The sequence below is a fragment of the Phocoena sinus genome, chromosome 8 (genome assembly GCF_008692025.1).
Source record: "Phocoena sinus isolate mPhoSin1 chromosome 8, mPhoSin1.pri, whole genome shotgun sequence".
In the NCBI taxonomy this organism is placed as follows: domain Eukaryota; kingdom Metazoa; phylum Chordata; class Mammalia; order Artiodactyla; family Phocoenidae; genus Phocoena; species Phocoena sinus.
This window is the reverse complement of record NC_045770.1, coordinates 58,085,906-58,108,955: the sequence shown is the minus strand read 5'-3', so window position 1 is coordinate 58,108,955 and position 23,050 is coordinate 58,085,906. Positions and strand designations below refer to the sequence as shown.

General features: G+C 35.9%; 1 protein-coding gene across 1 annotated transcript in view; it reads left to right on the top strand.

Annotated features, from left to right (window-relative positions):
• Nucleotides 1-23,050, top strand: part of PPME1 (protein phosphatase methylesterase 1) — a 77,303-nt gene that overhangs the window by 32,574 nt on the left and 21,679 nt on the right. The window contains exons 2-7 of the mRNA XM_032641270.1: nucleotides 2,542-2,635; nucleotides 3,351-3,443; nucleotides 13,010-13,067; nucleotides 13,517-13,568; nucleotides 19,234-19,388; nucleotides 20,281-20,371. Coding sequence (XP_032497161.1) covers nucleotides 2,542-2,635; nucleotides 3,351-3,443; nucleotides 13,010-13,067; nucleotides 13,517-13,568; nucleotides 19,234-19,388; nucleotides 20,281-20,371 — 543 coding nt within the window. The remainder of the gene's footprint in view (nucleotides 1-2,541; nucleotides 2,636-3,350; nucleotides 3,444-13,009; nucleotides 13,068-13,516; nucleotides 13,569-19,233; nucleotides 19,389-20,280; nucleotides 20,372-23,050) is intronic.

Genomic DNA, 23,050 nt, shown 5'->3' with positions numbered 1-23,050 from the left:
CTGTTGTTTAATCTGAGAAATGGGGATAAAAACAACTCAAAGTTTTGTCAGAATTAAATAGAATCATGCCTGTAAATTGGCACAGTGACTCACTGTTGCGTACAGTAAATGTTAGGTAATATTACTACGATATCCTAGCTCTAGACATCAAAATTTCATGCATGGATTCTTAGAATCTATTATAATAGGTTTGGCATGCTATGTTATGATTGTTATATGTACTCAAATTTTAGTATATGCATAGATGAGTTTGTGAGTGACTGATAAGTAGAATTAAGAGTTCTGCTTTTAGAATGAAATTCTGCCATTTGTAGCAATGTGGATGAACCTAGAGAATATTATGCTTAGTGAAATGTCAGACAAAGACAAATACTGTATGGTATCACTTATATATGGAATCTAAAAAATAATACAAATGAATGTATATGCAAGATAGACTCACAGATATAGAAAACAAACTAGTGGTTACCAAAGGGGAGCAGGAAGGGGGAGGGACAAATTAGGCATGTGGGATTAACAGATACAAACTACTGTGTATAAAATAGGTAAGCAAAAAGGATATATTGTATAGCACAGGGAATTATGGCCATTATTTTGTAATAACTTATAATGAAGTATAATCTGCAAAAATTCTGAATCATTATGCTGTACACCTGAAACTAATGTAATATTGTAAATCAACTATACTTCAATAAAAATAAATAAATAACTGAAAAAAAAATAGGTCTGCTTTTAGTTTTGCAGTAGGAATTCAAGTGCAACCAGTAAACCAAAAAATAGGTCTAGGCTAAAGTTGTAGTTTACTTCCACAGAGGGACTTTTTCTATCAGAAGATAGGTTTACCCATTTACTGAGCAACTACCAAATGCCAGATGTATTAGATTATTTTAAAGGATATCTTATTTTACTTAGTCACTATAATCCAAGGCAGAATTTAGATAATTTGAATTTGCCCAAGTCCATACTGCGTTAGGAATTATAGGGAAATGGTATGAACTGTGAGGAATTTGAACTCCTCTCTCACTCCAAATCATATATTCTACCTTTGTATTTCTAGCATCTCTCTCTCAACTTGGGGAACTTTAAAAATTATCAGTACCTAGGCCACATCCCAGACCATTTAAATCAATTTCTAGAGGTGAGATCCAAACATCAGTATTTTTAAAAGCTCCCCAGGTGATTTTATTGTTACATGGATTGAGACCTACTGACCTGTTTCAATGCCTAGTAGAAGGTAGATATTCGATAAATACTTGACTGTTGAGAGAATACATTCCTTACTGCCCAGCGGCAGTAATTCTCTCCAGTATTACAGTCAACCTAGAGTGCTTTTGTATTAACTTCAGTTTTTAAAAGTAGCTTTGTATTATGCTTTGTACATATTCTCAATTCGGTCCCATAGCATATACAAGAAGTTGTCAGGCAGGAGTTAATGTTTTGCTGCTGATGGAATGCTAAATTTCCTACATTACTGGAAAGAATCTGTGTGGAAATAGAGGAAGACTCAGGGTTTCTTTCTTGTGTTCCATCCAAGGTTGAAGCCTTAGGTTGTAAACAGATATTTATCAATTATTTTTGTTTTGTTTCAAAATAGTTTAATATAATAATTTAAAATAACAATAATTTAAAATAATACATGGTTCAAAGATCAAAACATAGAAAGGGATGTACAATGAAAATTGTCCCTCTCACCTCCCAGTCATAGTTCCCCTCCCAGGTTACCATCAGTGTTATATCAGTATTCGTTCAGAGATATTCTAAATATATATAAGCAATTACATTTATGCATATTTCTCATTTTTACCCAAATGGTAGTATGTGCATCATGTTTCTTTGTTTACTTAACAGTGTATCTTATCCATAAATAAGGAATTTTATCAATATATAATCGCTTCCTTCTTTTTACAACAAAATATTATTTCTCTGTGTACCAAAATTTATTTTAATTAGTCACCTGTTGATATTTAGGTTATTTCCAATTTTTCTCTATTACAAGCAATGCTACATTGAATAGATAAGTCATTTCACTTCTGTGTGAGCTTCTCTTCAGATAAATGCCCAGAAATTCAAGGTATTGATACGGACAGTTTGCCTTCTATGAAGCTTGTATATTGATTGGTTGGGAAATGACAAAGAAGCATGAAAAAATGTGAAGGATTAAACGTATGAAGAAGCAATAGTGACCAAAAATTAATGTAGCAGGAACAATATTAAAGTGGATTGAGAGGATAGGAATGAGCCTATAGCCGAGAACTAGCAGGTTTTGTTGTGTGTATATACACACAATATATTTGTGATTAAAACATACTAATGAAAAAAAACATACTAATGAATTTCCTAAAATCCTAAAATTTTATACATATATGAGCTTTTAAAAACAGTTTAATGTAATACTTTGTGTATGAAAACTCTTCATATCTTTACGAGAAAATATCTTGCTATTTTCATTTCAGATTTACGTTTAATATTTGTTGATGAAGATTTTACCTTTTCATGCATAACTAATTTTTACTTGAAATCTCTCTCTTTTTTTTCCCTTAGCCCTGGAAGAAAGCGGGACTTTTCTCCTGTTCCGTGGAGTCAGTACTTTGAATCCATGGAAGATGTAGAAGTAGAGAATGAAACTGGCAAGGATATATCCTTTGTAAAATGGCTTATTCTTTAATAGGCTTATAACATTGTCTAAGAAGATTTGTGTAGTTTCTAAAATGTTCTTTATTCTTGCTGTTTATTTCATTTTCATTCTCTACCTGTTCCTTGTACAACATGGAATATTTCTTGTAAGACTGTGCCAATATCTTATTTGGCTATAATTGTCTCATGCATGGGGAAGGGATTAAGAATTAAATTCTTGAAACTGATATATCTTTTGAGGGCCCAGGTTTTGAGGGGAAGGTTTCATGAGTCAAGTGAGTTGAACTGGTCTAGCGTCTAGAAACCAGGGACTGTGTCCTCATTAGGGCAAAGGGAATAGTTTTTTTCCCTTTGAAAAAGTGGTGATGGGCATTTCCTGGCAGTCCAGTGGTTAGGACTCAGCCTTTTGACTGCAGAGGGCCTGGGTTCAGTCCCTGGTCAGGGAACTAAGATCCCACAAGCCGTGTGGTACAGTCAAAATAAAAAATAATAATTAAAAAAAAAGTGGGAAAAAGAACGTGGTCATACTGGCTCCATGCCTCAAAAACAGGTTTGGTGTCTCAGAAACTTCTACTTAAGTGCCTCTTAGGTTTGGAAGTCTGCAGCTTTGCTTATAGCTTGGTCCTGACTGAGTTTTCTGATCCAGTCATTATGACTAAGTAATCAAAAACTTCAGTGAGCAAAAGCTTAGATATGTTATCTTTAACTATTCATACACTTTTCGAGTTTACAAGAGTGGCTCAGAGGGTCCAGTCCTACTTCTTCTGCATGGAGGAGGCCACTCTGCCCTTTCTTGGGCTGTGTTCACGGTAAGTAAGCAGTTGATAGTGGAAGTTAATGTTAGTTAGCACAATCATTATTTACTTGGGGATGAATTTGACTAGCCTAACTTTCTTCTGTGTTCATTCACTTAGCTTCATATAAGATGGTTAGGGATGTAAGTCGATTTCAAACATTTATCATCATAGGCCAAAATCATGTGTTCTTTAAACTAGAGGATTTTAACTGGAGTGAGCTTTAGCACATGAATTCTTCAGTTTATAAAATGTTCTATATATATTGCACTGGGATGAGGGGGATGGAACTCTCCAAAGTTGGGAACTGTGTCTCAGTGATTTAAGTAATGGATAAGCAGACAGTCTTTTTGGGTGCTTCGGTAGAGATAATGTCTGTCCTTTGTCTCCCTAATAGAGCCTGCTATAGTACTTAACACATCGAAATGCCCCATATATATTTGGAAAGTGTTCCTTCTTTTTTAAATAATGTTTATATTTTAATGGTACTAGTGAGCTACTAGGAAGTAATATTTGGTTGATGATACCCTGGTCTAGAGTACGGAATATGTGTCTCTGTGAGTACTGCCAGTTGTAGATCTTCCCAATATTCTTGACTCTGGGGTAGGGTAGCCCATATATAAGGGGAGATACTGTTGAAGAAGATACTGGCAACATTCCTATCTAAAATGAAATTGTCATCTCTTCTTGTGTGTATCAAGCAGATATACATATGTCTTCTACTTACCACTAGTGAGTCTGAAGGACAGAAAGTGGGAGCAAGTAAGAATGCAGCACTATATACCTGAAGCCAGATAGCTGTGGAGTTGAGGAGGGCCCTGAATATATCATTTCATTCCTGGCAGCAGGATTATTGGAATTAAGTATAAAGGTGCCTTCTCATGTCTTCTATTAGACCATGAATTCCTTGAGAACAGGGATAATGTCTTACTTCTTTTGTTTCCCAAATTCCTGAAACAGTTTTTGACACATAGGCACTTACTTAACCATTATTAAATTATTGAATGATTTGGCCCTTGTCTTGTTTGCTACTTCCTTTCTCTTACTGTGGAATGTAGCTGTATGATTTGCCTGTAAGTGCTAGACTCTTTCATGTCTCTAGACCTGTGTTATCTGGTAGAAATATAATGTGAGCCACACATGTAATTTTAAATTTCCTAGTAGGGACATTAAATAGATAAAAAGAAACATGTGAAATAATTTTTAATATATATTTTATTTTACCCATTGTACCCCAAATATTATAATTTCAACAGATAATCAATATAAAAATTACTGTTGAGATATTTCACATTATTTTTTATACTGTCTTTGAAATCCAGTGTGTATTTTATACTTATAACACATCTCAGTTTGGACTAGCCACATTTCAAGTCCTTAGTAGCATGGCTTTAGTCATTTACATCCCTCAACTAGATTGTGAGTTTTTTTGGAGGCAAAACCAGAGTTTATTTATTCTGGGAACATATTGTATACTCAAGGAATGTTTTTTGAGTGAACAGGTAACAGCAACATGTGCCTGTTCCTAATTTAGCAACTATAGTATCAATAGTAAACACTTAAAAAGTAGTGAAAATCAGCCTTCAGTCCTTTTCAGTTTTGGTACCTCTGAAGGACCTGGGACCAGCCAAGTATGAACTGATTGGAGCCAAGAATTGGATCTGTAGTATCTGCTGATTCCTGTTTCTTTTCCCAGTTAATTCAGTTCATGTTAGCAAATATTTATGAATGTATTCTGTATTTCAGGTTTTGTGCTGGGTTACTAAGGACAGAGAAATGAGAGTTCACTCTTTAATAAGATCAGCCAATCAGCAAATACTTAAACCACTACTTTGTGCCAGGCATTATGCTAGGTGCTATAGATACATTGGAGAATTAAATGTATCTTCTTGTTGTTTTTTTTTTTTTGCGGTACACGGGCCTCTCACTGCTGTGGCCTCTCCCGTTGCGGAGCAACAGGCTCCGGACACGCAGGCCCAGCGGCCACGGCCCACAGGCCCAGCCGCTCCGCGGCACGCGGGATCCTCCCGGACCGGGGCACGAACCCGTGTCCCCTGCATTGGCAGGCGGACTCCCAACCACTGCGCCACCAGGGAAGCCCCTCTTGTTTTTATATGATGTTTTAAGTCTATTGGGGAAAATAGGAAAAATGGAGATAACATATATATATATAGATAATACAGCAAAAATTTTAAGAAGCTTTTATCTCAGACTGGGATTTGAATCTCAACACAACTTAATCTATCATGCTTTAGTTTCTTAATTTGTAAAATGGATATAATACTACCTAGTTAATAGAGTGGTTATGAGACTGAACAAAAGATATGAGGTTCTTGATAAAGTGCTTGACTCAAGCACTCAGTTGTCAGGACTGCCCTGGTGGTCCAGTGGTTAAGAATCCGCCTTCCAATGTAGGGGATGCAGGTTAGATCCCTGGTCAGGGAACTAAGATCCCACATGCCACAGGGCAACTAAGCCCACGCACTCTGGAGCCAGCATGCCACAACTAAGACCCGACACAGCCAAATAAATAAATATTTTTTTTAAAAAAGCACTCAGTTGTTAGATGAGTTTATAGCATCTATGTACAAGATACAAAAGTAATAGAGGAGGGAATTATTAACTCTGATGATGGTTGAGGGGGGAGATTAAAGAAAGTTTCATAAGAGAAGGGACATCTGGGCTTTAAAGACTGAATAGAAATTAGATTAGTAGAGAGGCATTTCAAGGAGAGATGAGTACAAAGGCAGTGAAGAGTGTAACAGTGAAGTATGTTTTGGAAGTTATAAGTAGCTCGAGTATAAAGTATAAGGGTAGGGAGCAGGGAAAGAGGTGACTAGAGAGATCACAGGAACAGAATTATGGGAGGGCCTTGTATGCCTGGCTAGGGAATTGCACCCCTATCCTTTAGTTCAGGGTAATAGAGGGAGCTATTTTTAAACACAAAACTTCTCCTGTCCATAAACTTATTTTAGGCATGTCAGAATTAAAGAAGGGGTATCAAAAGTCTGATTTGCATGAAACAATTGCAAACACACCGAGATTTTAAAGTTCTGGGAAACTGAGCATTACGATACACATCTACCTACTTGTGTAATTGAGTATCGCTGTTTTAGGCAATGGGAAGTCATTGAAGAGCTTTAGAATAATCAGGATGCTAGTGTAGATGATGGGTTGGGCAGGAGACATAAATGGAGACAGAGACTAGTTAAAAGGCTGTCTCTTATTAATTCTAAATATTTGATATCTTATGGAATGTTAGTTTCTTTTCCCAAGGAGAAAGTTTAATTAAAATTTTTCACCACGTAAAAGTACTACTTAGAGTAGTACTGTTTTAAGTTACCCAATTCATTTGTGAAGGTAACATCAGTCTAATACCAAAACCAGGCAAAGACTGCAAGAAAACTGTGAGCCAATTTCGGTTATAAAATAGATGCAAAATCCTAAATAAAATAACAGCAGATCAACTCCAGTAGTGTAGTAAAATAGTAATACATTGACCAACTAGGTTTTATCCCAGGAATGTGAGAATGGTCCAGCATTAGAAAATCTATCAGTGTAATTAATCTCTCGCCTCATTTGATACGAAAAAAGGACTTGATCAAGTACAACACCCAGTATGTTGAAAACTCTTGGCAATTAGGAATAGATGAAAAACTTTCTTAACTTTATTAAGTTTATATACCAGAAAATTACATAAATATACCTAGTGGTAAAACAGACACTTTTAAAGTCAGAGACAAGATAGGGGTGCTATTTTCAACAGTATACTGGAGCTTCTAGCCAAACAATAAAACAAGAAGGAAAAATGAGTTTTAAAGTTTTGAAAAGAGTGAGAACTGTCATTACTTGTAAATACTGTCTCTCTAGAAAACCAAAGAAAATTAACTGGCAAACTACTAGTGAAGCCATAGTTTACAAAGTAAATACAAAAAAATCTACTTTTCCTAAATATTAGCAGTTACTGGATTTGGAAATATAAGAGGAAAAATTATTCTATCCATAAAAGTGACAAAACTATAAAATAACTGGGAATAAGTCTTATTTGTTTTAACTTATAAGACATTTATGGAGGAAACAGTACAGAAGAATATAAAGGAAAACCTGAATAGAGAAATAAATCATGTTCCTGTATGAATCTAACTCCCCTAAATCTCAATGGGATTTTTCATGAGACTCTAAAATTCACACAGAATAAATGCCCAGTGATTGCTGAGATAATTTTGAAAAAGAGCAAGAGGGAAGGGACTTGCCCTCTCATATATCAGAACATATTCTAAAACTCTATCAATAGTATGGTTATTGGCAGAAAGAATCAAGAAATAGGCCCATGTTTAAAAATAAGTTAATATAAAAAAACCCAAATGGATTAAACTACTGAATTTAAAAAACAAACTGTAAGAATATTCATGTATGATCTTGGAGCAGCCAGAAGAAGAAAAAGCCATAAAAGAAAGGTTGATAAATTCAACTTTGCCAAAATGAAAAACTCCTAGACAAGATATCTTAAAATTAAAACACAAGCTATGTGCTAAGTAAAAAGTATTTGAAATACGTGCAATATGAATAACAGACAAAGGGTTAACAGTTTCATTATATTAAAAAAAACTACCGGGACTTCCCTGATGGTCCAGTGGTTAAGAATCCGCCTTCCAATGCAGGGGACATGGGTTTGATCCCTGGTTGGGGAACTAAGATCCCACACGCGGTGGGGCAACTAAGCCTGTGCGCTCTAGAGCTCGCGTGCCACAACTAGAGAGCCCACAGGTCCACGTGCTCTGGAGCCCACATGCTGCAACTACTGTGCCTGCGTGCTCTGGAGCCTGTGTGCCACAACTAGAGAGAAGCCCGTGCATCGCAATGAAGAGCCTGCGCACCGCAACGAAGACTCCACACAGCCAAATAAATAAACATTAAAAAAAAAACAACTCCCAAAAAGCAGTAAGAAAAAGATAATCCGGTAGAAAAATGAGCAAGAGATACGAAGTGGTAGTTCACAGAAGAGGGAATATAAATAACTGATAAACTTATAAAAATGGGTCTACCTTACTATTTTTTTAACGTTTTTATTGGAGTATAATTGCTTTACTATGGTGTGTTAGTTTCTGCTTTATAACAAAGTGAATCAGTTATACATATATCCCCATATCTCTACCTTACTATTAATGAGTAAAATATAAACTAAAATAAAAGAATACCACTTTTCACTTATCAGATTAGCCAACATTATAAAGTTTGAGGATTTTATGTGTCTGTGAGGATACCTATTTCTCCACACCTTCACCAATACCTCTCAGAACCTGTTTTGTCAGCAACAAAATTTGGGCTAATATTTTCCCAGCCTACTTCTCAGGGAGATAATTTAGTGAGATAATAAAGTGGTACAGAATACCCAGATCTAACTTCCAGTCTTGACTCTTATTCTCTACTCTAGAGCTAGGCTAAACTTTGTACCTTAGAATCACTTGGGGAACTCTAAAATGCGTTGATATCCTGGACCCCTACCCAGATCACTTAAATCAGAATTTCTGGTGGGTTAGTACCTGGGTAGCAGTATTTCCTGAAGCTCCTTATGTGATTCTGTTATGCAGCCAGGGTTGTGAACCACCTGGAATCAGGCTGTTCAGACTTTAATTTTGGCCTCACCACTTATTAGCTGTTTGTCCCTGGGCAAGTTACCAAACCTCTGTGTAAAATGTTCTCACTTGTAACATGATGAAAATTGTATCTAAATAAAAGAGTTGTGAGGAGAAAGTTAGATAATTCATTTGAAGCAATTAGATTGGTGCCTGATACATAGTAAGATTTAATAAAAATTACATTCTACTGTTGTTGCTGTTATTACTAACACCACAACTTCTATTGAGAAAATGGTTGGATAAGTCTAGTTCTTAAATAGCTGCTTTTTACTCAACCATTCCAGAAGTGGCAGAGTTGTACTATTTGAAGCGAGATCTAGAGGCATAGACATGCTCTCACAATTTTTCATTATCTATAAAATGTATTACTTTCTGAATTTACTTTGCTCATTCATTGATTACTAGTGTTCCTCCACCAAACTAGAATGTAAACGTCATGAGAGCAGGAACATTGACTGTCTTTTTCATACTGTAACCCCATTACTCAATTGGTGCCAGACTTTTAGCAGATGTACTTTAGATTTGTTAAATAAGTGAGTGAAAAATCTGTTTTTAGTATTATTGTCAGTGTTTTCTGACAGACACATAAGATTTTGAATTCTTGCTTTCAATTTAAAATTGGAATTGACATTTACTGCCTTCAAATGAATATTTTGTTGCTGTTTTGTGGACCTAGTTTTACCTTTCTTTTTTAAAGTACAGCAATCAGGCAAATTTGACACTATCTTTGCCACTTAATTTTATTTCCAAAATACAGATTTGTTTTTGGCATTTAAAGCTTTAGTACCACCATAATGCATTAAATAACTCCTGTAAATTAGCTTTCAGGAGCAAATAGCAAAGTATATTAGAATTTTAGTCCTTTGTTCTCTTTAAAGATATTCATTAGTTAGAGTAATGGAAGTAGAACCAGACTTGATTTTCTAGGTGATTTTTAAAATATGATTAAATACACTAACAATGAATTATCTGGGAAAGAAATAAAGAAAACAATCCCATTTACAATAGCATCAGAAAATAAAATGCTTAGGAATAAATTTAACCAAGGAGGTGAAAGATCTGTACATTGAAAATTATAAGACATTGATGAAAGAAATTGAAGAAGACACAAACAAATAGATAGCCCATGTTCATGGATCATGAGAATTAATATTGTTAAAATGTCTGTACTACACAAAGCCATCTACAGATTCAATGCAATCCCCTTCAAAATTCCAATGACATTTTTCACAGAAATAGAAAAAACAATCCTAAAATTTCTGTGGAACAACAAAAGACCCCAGGTAGCCAAAGCAATCCTGAGAAAGAACAAAGCTAGAGAAAACACAATTCCTGATCTCAAACTTTATTACAAAGTTATAGTAGTCAAAATAATATTGTACTGGCATGAAAATAGAAACATAGGCCAATGGAACAGAATTGAAACCTCAGGAATAAACCCACACATATACAATCAACTAATAATTGACAAGGGATCCAAGAAGACTCAATGAGGAAAAGATAATCTCTAAAATAAATGGTGTTGGGAAAACTGAATAACTCCATGCAGAAGAATGAAATTAGACCCCTATCTTACATCACTCACAAAAATTACTTTGAAATGGATTAAAAACTTAAATGTAAGACCTGAACCTATAAAACTACTGAAAGAAAACAAGGAGAAAGCCCTGTGGCAGTGATTTTTGGATATGGCACCAAAAGTGCAAGCAACAAAAGCAATAATAAACAAGTTGGGACTACATCAAACTAAAAAGCTTCTGCACAGAAAAAAAAGAAAGAAAGAAAAAAAAAGTCAGCAAAATAAAAATGCAGCCTACAGAATGGGAGAAAATATTTGCAGACCATTTATCTGATAAGGGATTAATATCCAAAATATATAAGGGACTCATACAATTCAATAGCAAAAAAAACCAATCCAATTTAAAAGTGGACAAAAGACTTGAATAGACATTTTTCCAAAGAAGACATACAAATGGCAACCAGGTGCATGAAAAGATAGTCACTATCACTAATCATCAGGAAAATGCAAATCAAAACCACAATGAGATATCACCTCACACCTATTAAAATGGCTATTAAAAAGGCAAGAAACAAGTGTTGATGAGCCTGTAGAGAAAAAGGAACCCTTCTGCACTGTTGATGGGAATGTAAATTGGTATAGCCAAACTATGGAAAACAGTATGGAGTTTCTTCAAAAAATTAAAAATAGTACTCCCGTAAGATCCAGCAATTCCACTTCTGTATATCTGCAAGAAATGAAAAAATGATCTTGAAGAGATAGCTGCACCTCCATGTTCACAGCAATGTCATTTGCAATAACCACAACATGGAAACAACCTAAGCATCAATCAGTGGATGAATGGATAAAGAAAATGTCACACACACACACACATAGAGGGATATTCAGCCATGAAAAAGGGAATCCTGCCTTTTGCAATAACATGGAGGACCTTCAGGGCATTATGCTAGGTGAAATAAGATAGAGAAAGACAAATATTGTGGAATCTAAAATGTATACGTGGAATCTAAAAATGCTGAATTCATGAAATAGAGATAAGAATGGTGGTTGTCAAGGGCTGGGAGGTGAGGGAAATGGGGAGATGTCGGTGAAAGGGTACAAACTCCCAGCTATAAGATGAATTAGTTCTGGGGATCTAATGTACAGGATGGTGACTGTAATTAATTATACAGTATTAATACTTGAAAGTTGTTAAGAGAGTAGATCTTAAATGTTGTGTCCCCCCCCCCCCACACACACACACAAATGGTAATTATGTGAGGGGATGGAGATTATTGTGGTAACCATTTTGCATTATACACATATATCAAATTATCCCATTGAACACCTTAAACTTACATATGTTATAAATCAATAATATTTTGACAGAGCTGGGGAAAATGATCATAGGAAATATCCAAAGAGATGACATATGGATGGCAAATCAGAGGAGTTTTTTCTCCTCTCTTATTAATTTTCTAAATTTTCAACATTTTTATGATGAACATTTATATTCAAAATATGTTTTAATCAGTTAAAAATAAAATGAGGGGAAAATGTGATTTAAGAGTTCTGATTTGTTTTATGGTATACATTGACTGTTATGTTAGTAACTTACCTTGATTCTGGTCTTATTTTTGTTACTAGTTGCATGACCCTGAGCAAATAATTTCCTTTCTCTTGACTTCAGTTTCCTCATTCATAAAATGTAAGAGTTAGCCTAGATAGTTTTCCTATCTTATTCTTAAAAGTTAAAAAAGTGTTGATGACATTTACTAACACCAATTGTGATATATTATTGTCAAAGAAACTAGTTCATTTGAGGAAGAAGATCCTCAATTATTTCAGGCTTGTTTAAACCTCTGAAATTATACTTCCTCATGATATTATGATTTCTTTTTCAATATATTTTTATTTAACTGGTACAAACTTATGTGTATTCCTGCTCTGTCTTAAGTGAATCTTTGGTAGATTTCATGACTTGTGCTGCTTTCAAGGTTATTTCATGATCTGAGTGTCACATTTGTGTGATATCCTGAGCCTAGATATAAACTGACTCATGGTCCTTATCTAGAGAATTTCCCTTCCAGATTAGGGAAAAGATAACCAGTGAGTATGGATGAAAATCATAAGTAATAGTAAAGCTCAGAGGGTCATTGTATAAAGGTGCTTATTCTGTTTTATGAAAAGCTAGGAAGAGTTAAGTTTTAAAGAGGGATTTAGGTGGAGAAAGCCATATTTTGAAGTTGGGATATAACCAGAATATGCACACAAAAAGCAGAGGATCATAATTTTTAAAATTTTGCTTTAAAGTGGAAAGTCTCTTGATTCTCTTGATCCTTGAATTCTGATAGCAGTTCATCTGACAAAGTTACATTGGTAATGGGGAAAGATTTGCTAACCCAGATGTATCTGAATACTTTTCCTTTTCCTCTTCCTCCTAGGCAGCAATCATTAGTAGGGTTCAATGTAGGATTGTGGCTTTGGATCTTCGAGGTCATGGTGAGTGAAGTTCTTAATTAGTCACTGACTCAATGATATATTTGCCAAGCCTTTGAATAGTGTTAAATATTACAGATTTCATTGTGGCCTGGGCTGTTCCATTTGTGCATTTAGAGGGAGGTCCTAGCTTTCAGTTTTCATAAATATTTTTATACACACACATATATATATATATTGTTGTTTAGCTAAGAAAATGTCCACTAATGTAACCAAATTCTGATGCTGGTGATGTATGAGGAATGTGGAAAAATCTTTGCTACTGTAATTATCCTTCTTCAGATGGCCAACTATAAAGATACGTCTGTAACAGAAAATCCTTGCTATGCCCATCATATACCATTATAAAATTCCCATTTCATTATCCCTAGGTGAGATTTTTTGAAAGCAAATACTCTTGCTTTATGATTTATCTTCATGGGAATTTTATTTTTTAAATATTTTCTTTTTAGGTGAAACAAAAGTCAAGAATTCTGAAGACCTGTCTGCAGAAACCATGGCAAAGTAAGTAATCTAATACTGTTTATACAATCACCTGGCTTCCATTACTATTATAAATAATAGTATATCTTTATCGCTCTCCTGGTGAGATTGTTGAACAACAAATAACACAGAGAAAATTTTACTTCTTTTCTCTATATCTGGTGTTTCTTTACTATTTAATATTGAAAGAAACCTCCATCTTCCTTGGTATATTCAATGTGATGGTCATCACTTAAAGCATTTGAAAATTCTTCAAGGCACAGTTTAGTTTGTGTTGGCTTTTGAAAAGTTTTCTTCTGTTGACAGAGTTGAATAGAATCTGAATATCTATTGGGGACCCATGCTTGAAAAGTAGTTGTATGCAAAGGGCTCTGTAAGACGTTAAGATATCCTGCCCACATTCTTTGTCAAGCGTTATAGTAAGACAAAAACAGGGAGTTAAAGAATAACTGATTATACCCTGGGCCTCAAAGTAAAAGATGAGTATAGCACATGCAGTGGCTCTCAAACCTGGCCACTCATCAGAATCATCTGAGAAGTGATTGAAGTACAGATGATTTGGCCCTACCCCAGACCTATTGAATTAGTGCTTCTACCAGTGGGTCTGGGCATTTAGATTTTGATAAATTTCTATAAAGGAATCTGTTGCAGCCAGTCCCATGACTGGTGTTTGGAGACCACTATTCTATATTGTAAACAGGATTTTTCCAACTACCCTGCTTTTAATACATACTCTCTCATGTGCTTAATGCATGCTCTCTCAAGTGTATTTTTGGCACCAAAAATATCTTGTCCCTTTTTACTTTAGCAGCTTTAATCCATGAGTAAACTATGCTTCCTTCAGAACCCAAAGTCATGTGACCATAATTGTATTGTTATAGTAGGTGTTATTTATGTATTGTATAGTAGGTGCTACTTATGTGCTTCATTAAGTGTAAATTAAACATTTGTTAAGGATAAATTATTTTAATTAGTCTGTAGTGTAAATATTATCACTTTTTTGCCAATGAGGAAACTGGCTCAGATGGGTTGAATAACTGCATGAGGTCCCACAGTTAATAGACTAGAATTGTGATCATTCAACCATAGTGCTTGGCAGAGAGAGAGAAACAACACTGTGAGAGGACCATTCCACTCAATAAACATGTGCCTGAGAAACCATGAAAAGAGAGCCAAGAATCTGCTCCCTCAGTTGTTCCTTTGTAAGGTGAGAACAATAAAGCCCAAAATAATCAAGCTTGTTAGTGATACCTATAGAAAGATTTGTGAATAAGTTTTAAAGCGTTTCTTGACTGTTGACAAAAAAGTGAAATACATCATCTAAGTGGCCAGGCAGTCAGACAAGGGTGATGATGGCTTAACTGACATTCAAGAAGAAATTAAAGAATTAATTGATGACCTTAAGGAAACATTGCCTAATAATGTATCAGTCTGGGACAATCAGGAGAGAGAAACCACACAGTAATTTAAACAAGGAAAGTTTAATATAAAGATTTGTTAACTGTAACAGGATTGGAGTACTGAGGAATTGGCTAGTAAGAAGTAAAGAATAGAGGGTTAATTAACTTGATTGTGGGAATCATGTCACAGTGTATACGTATGTCAAATCATCACATCGTATACTTTAAATATATTACAATTTTACTTATCAGTTATATCTCAGACAGCTGGAAAAAAACTTGAAAAACAGAGAGAAGTAAAGACTAGGAATAGCAGATGTAAGAAGCAGCCACTTCATATTTCCCCTCAGACTGAGATGGAACCTGAGTGGAAGAGGTTGAGATCTAGACCTTGTTGGAGAAGGCACAATGGTGGCTTACTGAAGGCAGAGAAGTCACTTGGATACTATGTTACATGGCAGAACTTGTCAGAAATCTGCCCTTTCGGGTGCAGGAGAAGCTGTTCACAGGGAGGTATCTCACCAGTGGCACTTTGCAACAAAAATATTGGGGGTGGTTCCAGAGATCTGCTGTACAACATAATGCCTACAGTTGTTTTTTTTTTTTAATTTATTTATTTAATTTATTTATTTTTGGCTGCTTTGGGTCTTCGTTGCTGCTTTCTCTAGTTGCAGTGAGCGGGGGCTACTCTTTGTTGTGGTGCAGGTGCTTCTCATTGCAGTGGCTTCTCTTGTTGCAGAGCTGGCTCTAGGTGCGTGGGCTTCAGTAGTTGTGCACACGGGCACAGTAGTTGTGGCTTGCAGGCTCTAGAGTGCAAGCTCAGTAGTTGTGGCACACGGGCTGAGCTGCTCCGCGGCATGTGGAATCTTCCCGGACCAGGGCTCAAACCTGTGTCTGCTGCGTTGGCAGGTGGATTCTTAACCACTGCACTACCAGGGAAGCCCCAATTATGCACCATTTTTAATATACCAATTATACTTCAATAAAGCTAGAAGGGACCAACAAACACATGAAAGGATGCTCAGTATCACTAATCATTAGAGAAATAAATGCAAATCAAAACTACAATGAGGTATCACCTCACACCAGTCAGAATGGCCATCATCAAAAAATCTACAAGCAATAAATGCTGGAGAGGGTGTGGAGAAAAAGGAACCCTTTTACATTGTTGGTGGGAATGTAAATTGATACAGGCACTATGGAGAACAGTATGGAGGTTCCTTAAAAAAACTAAAAATAGAACTACCATATGACCCAGCAATCCCACTACTGGGCATATACCCTGAGAAAACCATAATTCAAAAAGAGATATGTACCACAGTGTTCACTGCAGCACTATTTACAACAGCCAGGACATGGAAGTAACCTAAATGTCCATCGACAGATGATGGATAAAGAAGATGTGGCAAATATATACAATGGAATATTACTCAGCCATAAAAAAATGAAATGTTGTTATTTGTAGTGAGGTGGATGGACCTAGAGTCTGTCATACAGAGTGAAGTAAGTCAGAAAGAGAAAACTAAATACCATATGCTAACACATATGTATGGAATCTCAAAAAAAAAAAAAATGGTTCCGAAGAACCTAGGCGTAGGACAGAAATAAAGACACAGACATAGAGAATGGACTTGAGGACACAGGGAGTGGGAGGGTAAGCTGGGACAAAGTGAGACAGTGGCATGGACATATATACACTACCAAATGTAAAGTAGATAGTTAGTGGGAAGCAGCCACATAGCACAGGGAGATCAGCTCTGTGCTTTGTGACCACCTAGAGGGGTGGGATAAGAAGGGTGAGAGTAAGACCCAGGAGGGAGGAGGTATGGGGATATATGTATACTTATAGCTGATTCACTTTGTTATACAGCAGAAACTAACACACCATTGTAAAGCAATTATACTCCAAGAAAGATGTTAAAAAAGAAAGAAAAACATTTTGCTAAACATTAAAAAAAAAAAAGATGTTAAAAAAAAACAAAAACAAAGATGAACTTCCCATTAGGTTCAAACAGCTCCCTATACCCCTCCTTCATAGTGTTATCCCAGTTTATACTTGGATTTTCAGTACCTCTTTGCTCACTTCCCCTCCCTGCAAACGTAAGCTCCATGAAGAAGGGGACTTGTCGGCCCTTTTTACCGCTGTACCCCCAGACCTGCCATAGTACCTGGCCTGTGTAGAAACTCAACAGTGACTTAATAAATGGATCAGTGAGTCCTACTACAAAAAAAAAAAAAGCTAGAGGAGGAAAAGGAACATTGGGGATGGAGGGATGGAGGGATGGAGTGCTTGGAGACGCCTCCTGTGTTGCAGGAGCTAGGCCCTGGGGAAGCTGTGTGTGCTTCAGGTCTTGAGTGCTACACGAACTACAGGAGCTTGTGGAGTCAGTGCAAACCAGGAACAAAACCCTCTTTTTCTGCAGTATCTCTCCTTTGCCCTCTATTGGCATAGCTTAACATCTTGCTGGCTGGCAAAGGAAAACTATTTAAAAGCCTCATCCAGTTTTGCAGAACATGAAATAAAGGGTGAATGAGAGCCAAGAGACAATAAGTTGCTAACTCACACAAAAAGTTAAAAAGAAAATAAATGATTAAAACTTCTATAATAGATGAAGATAATTACTAAAAATCAGAAGAGCCAACAAGTTGGATTCTTGCTGAAATAGTTGAAGCAATAAAACATTTATATTGTTTCTGAGTTCAATCATTCTATGAAACAAAAATCTCAAAATGGGCATCTTACTGGGCAATTAGAGGGGTTTTCAAGTGGCACTGACAGCATGATTTTTGCCTTTGACATCAACTTCAGAACCTAAACCTTACATAAAATGCAACTACACTGAAAGTAGAAGAGCCAAGATCTGAGTTACTCTGATACTCCTTTTTCTGTTATGTCTGTGATATGCTATACTGCTTCTCAGGAAATGAGCTAGTATTAATAAATATGATAGAATCCCCCTAGAAGTCATCTACCAAAATTGTGGTACATCCAGTTACTGACTAGATAATCTTTCATAGCATCCTTTTATTTTACTCATTATTTCTGTTATGAACCAAAAATTTTAGCCTTAAATTTAACTCCAAAGGAATATTAAACTATTATTTGTTTTCGCTTATAAAATTGCATGTCTTTATCTCGCATTTAGATTGTCTGCAGATGCTACCACTACCCTATTCACATCTGTAATTGTTGTATGAGATTTTTAAGATTAATTCCTTCATAAATAATTAATAACATTTACCTTTTCCATTCTGAATACTGTGGAGACCATATCTGAATGGCTGTGTCCCTACATTCACAACTGCTGTATTTGGCTAACATTGTGTGAGTGCCTGAGATATTTAGTGACACTCAGCAAGACAAAACTGTCTTTTGAAGTTGACTGACTCACCCACTCACAAAAGAAGACAGTAGAGACAGTGGTCTCTAGAAACACACCTTACTTACCTATTGTTATAGCATAGAAGGCCCATATGCAAATAAAAACCAAAGTTCCTGCTTTACTTCTCATTTTCAAAGCTTTGAGGTTTGACTTTGTTAAATAGATCCACTCATAAAGACTGGAACAGAAGCCAATAAAAATTAGCTTTGAACATCTTTCTAGTTTCTCAGAACACTAAATTTGTGTTCATACTTCAAACAACTTTACATAACAAATTGTAAATAATAGTTAACGTTTGAATAGCACTTTACTCTTTTCAAAGTAGTTTTACATTCAGTGTCTCAGTTAATCCTCAAAGCAATCCAGAATAGTAACTGATATTCTTATCTTCATTTTATAGATGTTGAAACTTTATCTGAGAGATTAAGTAGCTAATCCAAGTCCACATAGTAAAACATAAACTGGGGCTGCAATTCATCTTGTGACGTCAAACTTTACTACATTACAATGCTTAAAATTGTTTTCCTGTTTTATGGATGGGGAAACTGAGGCATAGAGCAGTTAAATGATTTGTCCAGAGTTTCAAGCTTAGGTTTAAAATAAAGATATATGTTTATGTAATTGTACTAAATGTGTGGAATAGTGAAGGTGTGATGTAAAGGAAAATTAGAAAATTTTGGTTCTTAGTCCTTAAACTTCCATTTATCAGAAGAGCTAGCTGTGTGGCTACACTGCGGGGCCGGGGTGTTAGGACGTTTACGTAGGTACATTTGCAAGATGGTCCAGTAGACCTTTACAGTCCTAGGACTGTTAGTTACAGATCAAAAGAGAGAGTTAGGAAATAAAACTATCTTTACAGTGTTGTCAGAGTACATTCCATGCTTTTTTTCCTTCTCTTTGCAGAGATGTTGGCAATGTGGTTGAAGCCATGTATGGGGACCTTCCTCCTCCAATTATGCTCATTGGACATAGCATGGGTGGTGCTATTGCAGTCCACACAGCATCATCCAACCTGGTACCAAGCCTCTTGGGTCTGTGCATGATCGATGTTGTGGAAGGTAAGTTTTTTAGTGCTGAGCAAATCAAAATCTTTGACTTACAGAAAACATCCATGGTAGATTATTGTTATTTTGTTTTTATTTATTATATATGACTTCTCTCATCTCGAAGTATGTTCCTCTGTCTTTTATATCTTTTTTTTAATGTTATTTTGTGGCAGAGGCATTCCCAGTATTTTTTTATTGGGATACAATTGACATATAACTTTGCATTAGTTTCAGCTGTACAAAATAATGATTTAACATATGTATATATTGTGAAATGATCACCACAATATATCTAGTTAACATCTATCACCACACAGTTACATTTTTTTTTTCTTGTGATGAGAACTTTTAAGATCTATTCTCTTAGCAACTTTCAAATATGCAGTACAGTATTAACTATAGTCACTATGCTGTATGTTACATCCCTAGGACTTATTTATTTTATAACTGGAAGATCATACTTTTCACACCTTCACCCATTTTGCCCACACCCCACATTATGTAATAATTTTACATGTCATCAAAAACTCTTCATAAACATCTTTTATGGCTGCATAATATTTCAGTTGTATGTATGTCCCATAATTTTATTTAACATATAAAAAGAAACTGCCATGTCTTTTATGACCCAGCATCAGAAGTCACACTATTGCTCATATAAGTCAGCCAGCCCTATTCAGTGTGGAGGGACTGTTGAATACCAGGAGGCAAAAACCATTGGAGGCCATCTTGGAAGCTGGCTATCACATCAGTCTTCTGAATTTTCTTAAACTGCTTCTTTTTTTTCCCCAAGTGCCACTTAATTCTGCTGTCATTGAGGGGAGATGTACACAGTTGACACATTAAGTATAAATGCTCAGAATATCTTAAGTGTTGTGGTTAAAATTTTTTGTTTAACATCTAGGTACAGCCATGGATGCACTTAATAGCATGCAGAATTTCTTACGTGGTCGTCCTAAAACCTTCAAGTCTCTGGAGAATGCCGTTGAATGGAGGTAACCCACAAATCTATATTGTCTATATTTTAAATGTTAGATTGTAGCTTTCCTTTTTCATTAGCTCAAGCACCAGGTTAAAAGGAATATTTTAGTTCCTATGCCTTAGCTTTATTGTAGTATCAGGTATGGAAACATTTACATAAGGAGCAGATTTTTTAAAAAATATTTTAAATGTTTCAGACTTGGCTCAGTTCTCTAAAACCCATCCTTTTTCCAATACACTATAGTACCTCCTAGAATCTTAATAATTATGGATCATCTGCTGTCTGGCTGTTCCCATCTCTAAGGTGGGAATTTGGACTAAATGAGATTCTAAGGCCTTTTCCATCTCTGATGCTCCATGGCTCTAGATTCACTTTCTGTGTTCCAGAGAAGATGGAGAAACAGATGGTCATGGGTTTCCTTTTCAGTTTTTATTTGGTTTTTGCATAAGTAAAAACCCTTTGGCTAAATGGTTCTCATAAAAATTACTGACAGAATTGGCTATGGCTTCCACTTAAGTAAAGGCTGTTCAGTTATTAATTATACACTAATTCAATCAATTATTTGAATATTTATTAAATGCATTTATATTTATTGAACACTTTGTGCTAAAGGGTAATGATTCAAAGATGAGTAAAGCACTATCCCTCCCCCCAGGATATCAGTCTTGGGATAAAATATCTTTAGTGTCCTGTCTTCCTACCTATCCCTCAAAATCCATTTCTAGTCCCCTCTTCAGAACCCTTCTTATAACTCCTACAAACCACCCAGGTCCCTCCTTCAGCAAAATTGCTAAAGACCTTTAAGTATGTATTATATTGTACTGTTTACCCCTTAAGTCTTCTAATCCTCCTTTAAGGGATATGCTTATATTGTTAATTTTCATTTCTGTCTTAATACCCTTCCTGCATCATAAGGTCAGAAGCTATTCTCTATTTCTTTTGTACTTTCATATAGCATATAGCATACTGCTGGCTGCTTTAGCAGGCAGAATGTATCTGTTTACTGAGTCAGAGACATCAAGTGGAAATTAAGGACCTGGTAAATATATCCTGGGGATTCCTCCTAGGACAGAGGATCTCATGCCAAATATGGCTTGCCAGAATGATATTTGTGTTTGATATGGTTGCTTTTGCCTCCCTGTTCACTACTGTGATGCAAGATGTACTCTTGGAAGCACCACAAATCTCTCCATCTTGAGCAGCCACACTGAGAATGCGGCTGCTGCCAGCTCAACATGAACCTTGGGCACCCTGCCTGCTTCCCAAGTAACAACTAGTGAGAAAATTTTCCAAATAACTTAAAATTTATTCAGTAAACATTTTTTTTTTTTAGTACCTAAGATGTGTCAGTGCCTGATCTAAGAACTGGGGATGAATCAGGCTTAGTTCCTATCATCAAAAAACTGGGAACGTACATACAAGTAAATGCATAAACACACTACAATGAAGAAGGTACAGAAGACAGGCACCCAAACCAGCCTGGGGGTCATGATGAACCTTTTGTTAAGGGGAGACAGAGTCTTGATTCTAGTGCCAAATGTAGGGTAGAATAGACATTCCACTTGTTGAATGTTAAAATATTTTGGGTTCTATGAGAGCCACTGATTTCTAGACACTTTCTGAGCCTAGAATCAAAGAATACAGTGAAGTTTTTGGTAATTATGTTTTGTGTCTGCTGGATATCTGAATCAAGTTTATGACTCATGGCCATTTTGGATATTCTAGATAATTTTTTTTTTTAAAAAGGTGTTGAAATACAAGACCAATCTATTTAAATTCAGTAAAGATTTAAAGCAAAGTGAATTTCTGCTTTTGCCCTCTTGGTCATCCAAATGAGAGGCAGTAGGGTGTAGTCATTAAGAGCCTGGGCTTTGAAATTTGAAAAAGAATAGATACAGGTGTACATATAACTGAATCACTTTACTGTACACCTGAAACTAACACAACATTGTTAATCAACTATACCCCAATTTAAAAAGTTAAAAAAAAAAAAAAAGAGCCTGGGCTTTGAGGTCTGATACGGATATGCGTCTTGGTTCCACCACCTGTCTGTTCTGAGGAAAACAGAATAGGGGAAGGAGTGGAGAGTAGGGGTGATAACAAAAGTGAGAAATTGGTTAGGAAATAATTATAGCTGTAGGAAAGAGTAATGATGGTAATCATAGACTATGATGGCAACAGAGGAAGTTATGTGGTCATATTTGGAATGTATTTTGAAGGTAGAGCTGACAGAACTACCTTATGGATAGTGTGTTGGGAGAGGGGGTTGGGGGAGATGCAGTATTCAAGGATGACTTCTAGGTTTTTAGCCTAAGCAATTGGTGAATGGTAGAGACAAAGAGCAGCAGATTTGAGAGCAGGGTATCAGGATTTTTGTTTGGATAAGCTGAAATGCTTATTATACATCTAAGTGAAAATGTTAAGTAGGCACTTGTATACACTAGTTAGAAGAGGTTGAGCTAGAGATAGATTGGAGAATCATCATCACATAGATAACATTTAAAGCCAAAATATTGAATGCAGTCACCTAGTTGATAGAAAAAGATCCAAGAACTGAGCCTTGGGTTACTCTACAATATTGAGAGCTTGGGAAGGAAAGGAAGATCCAACAAAAGAAACTGAAAAGACACAGTTGGTGAGATAGAAGGAAAGCAAGAGAGCAGCATAGCAAGTGTTTATTATAGAAAGAAGG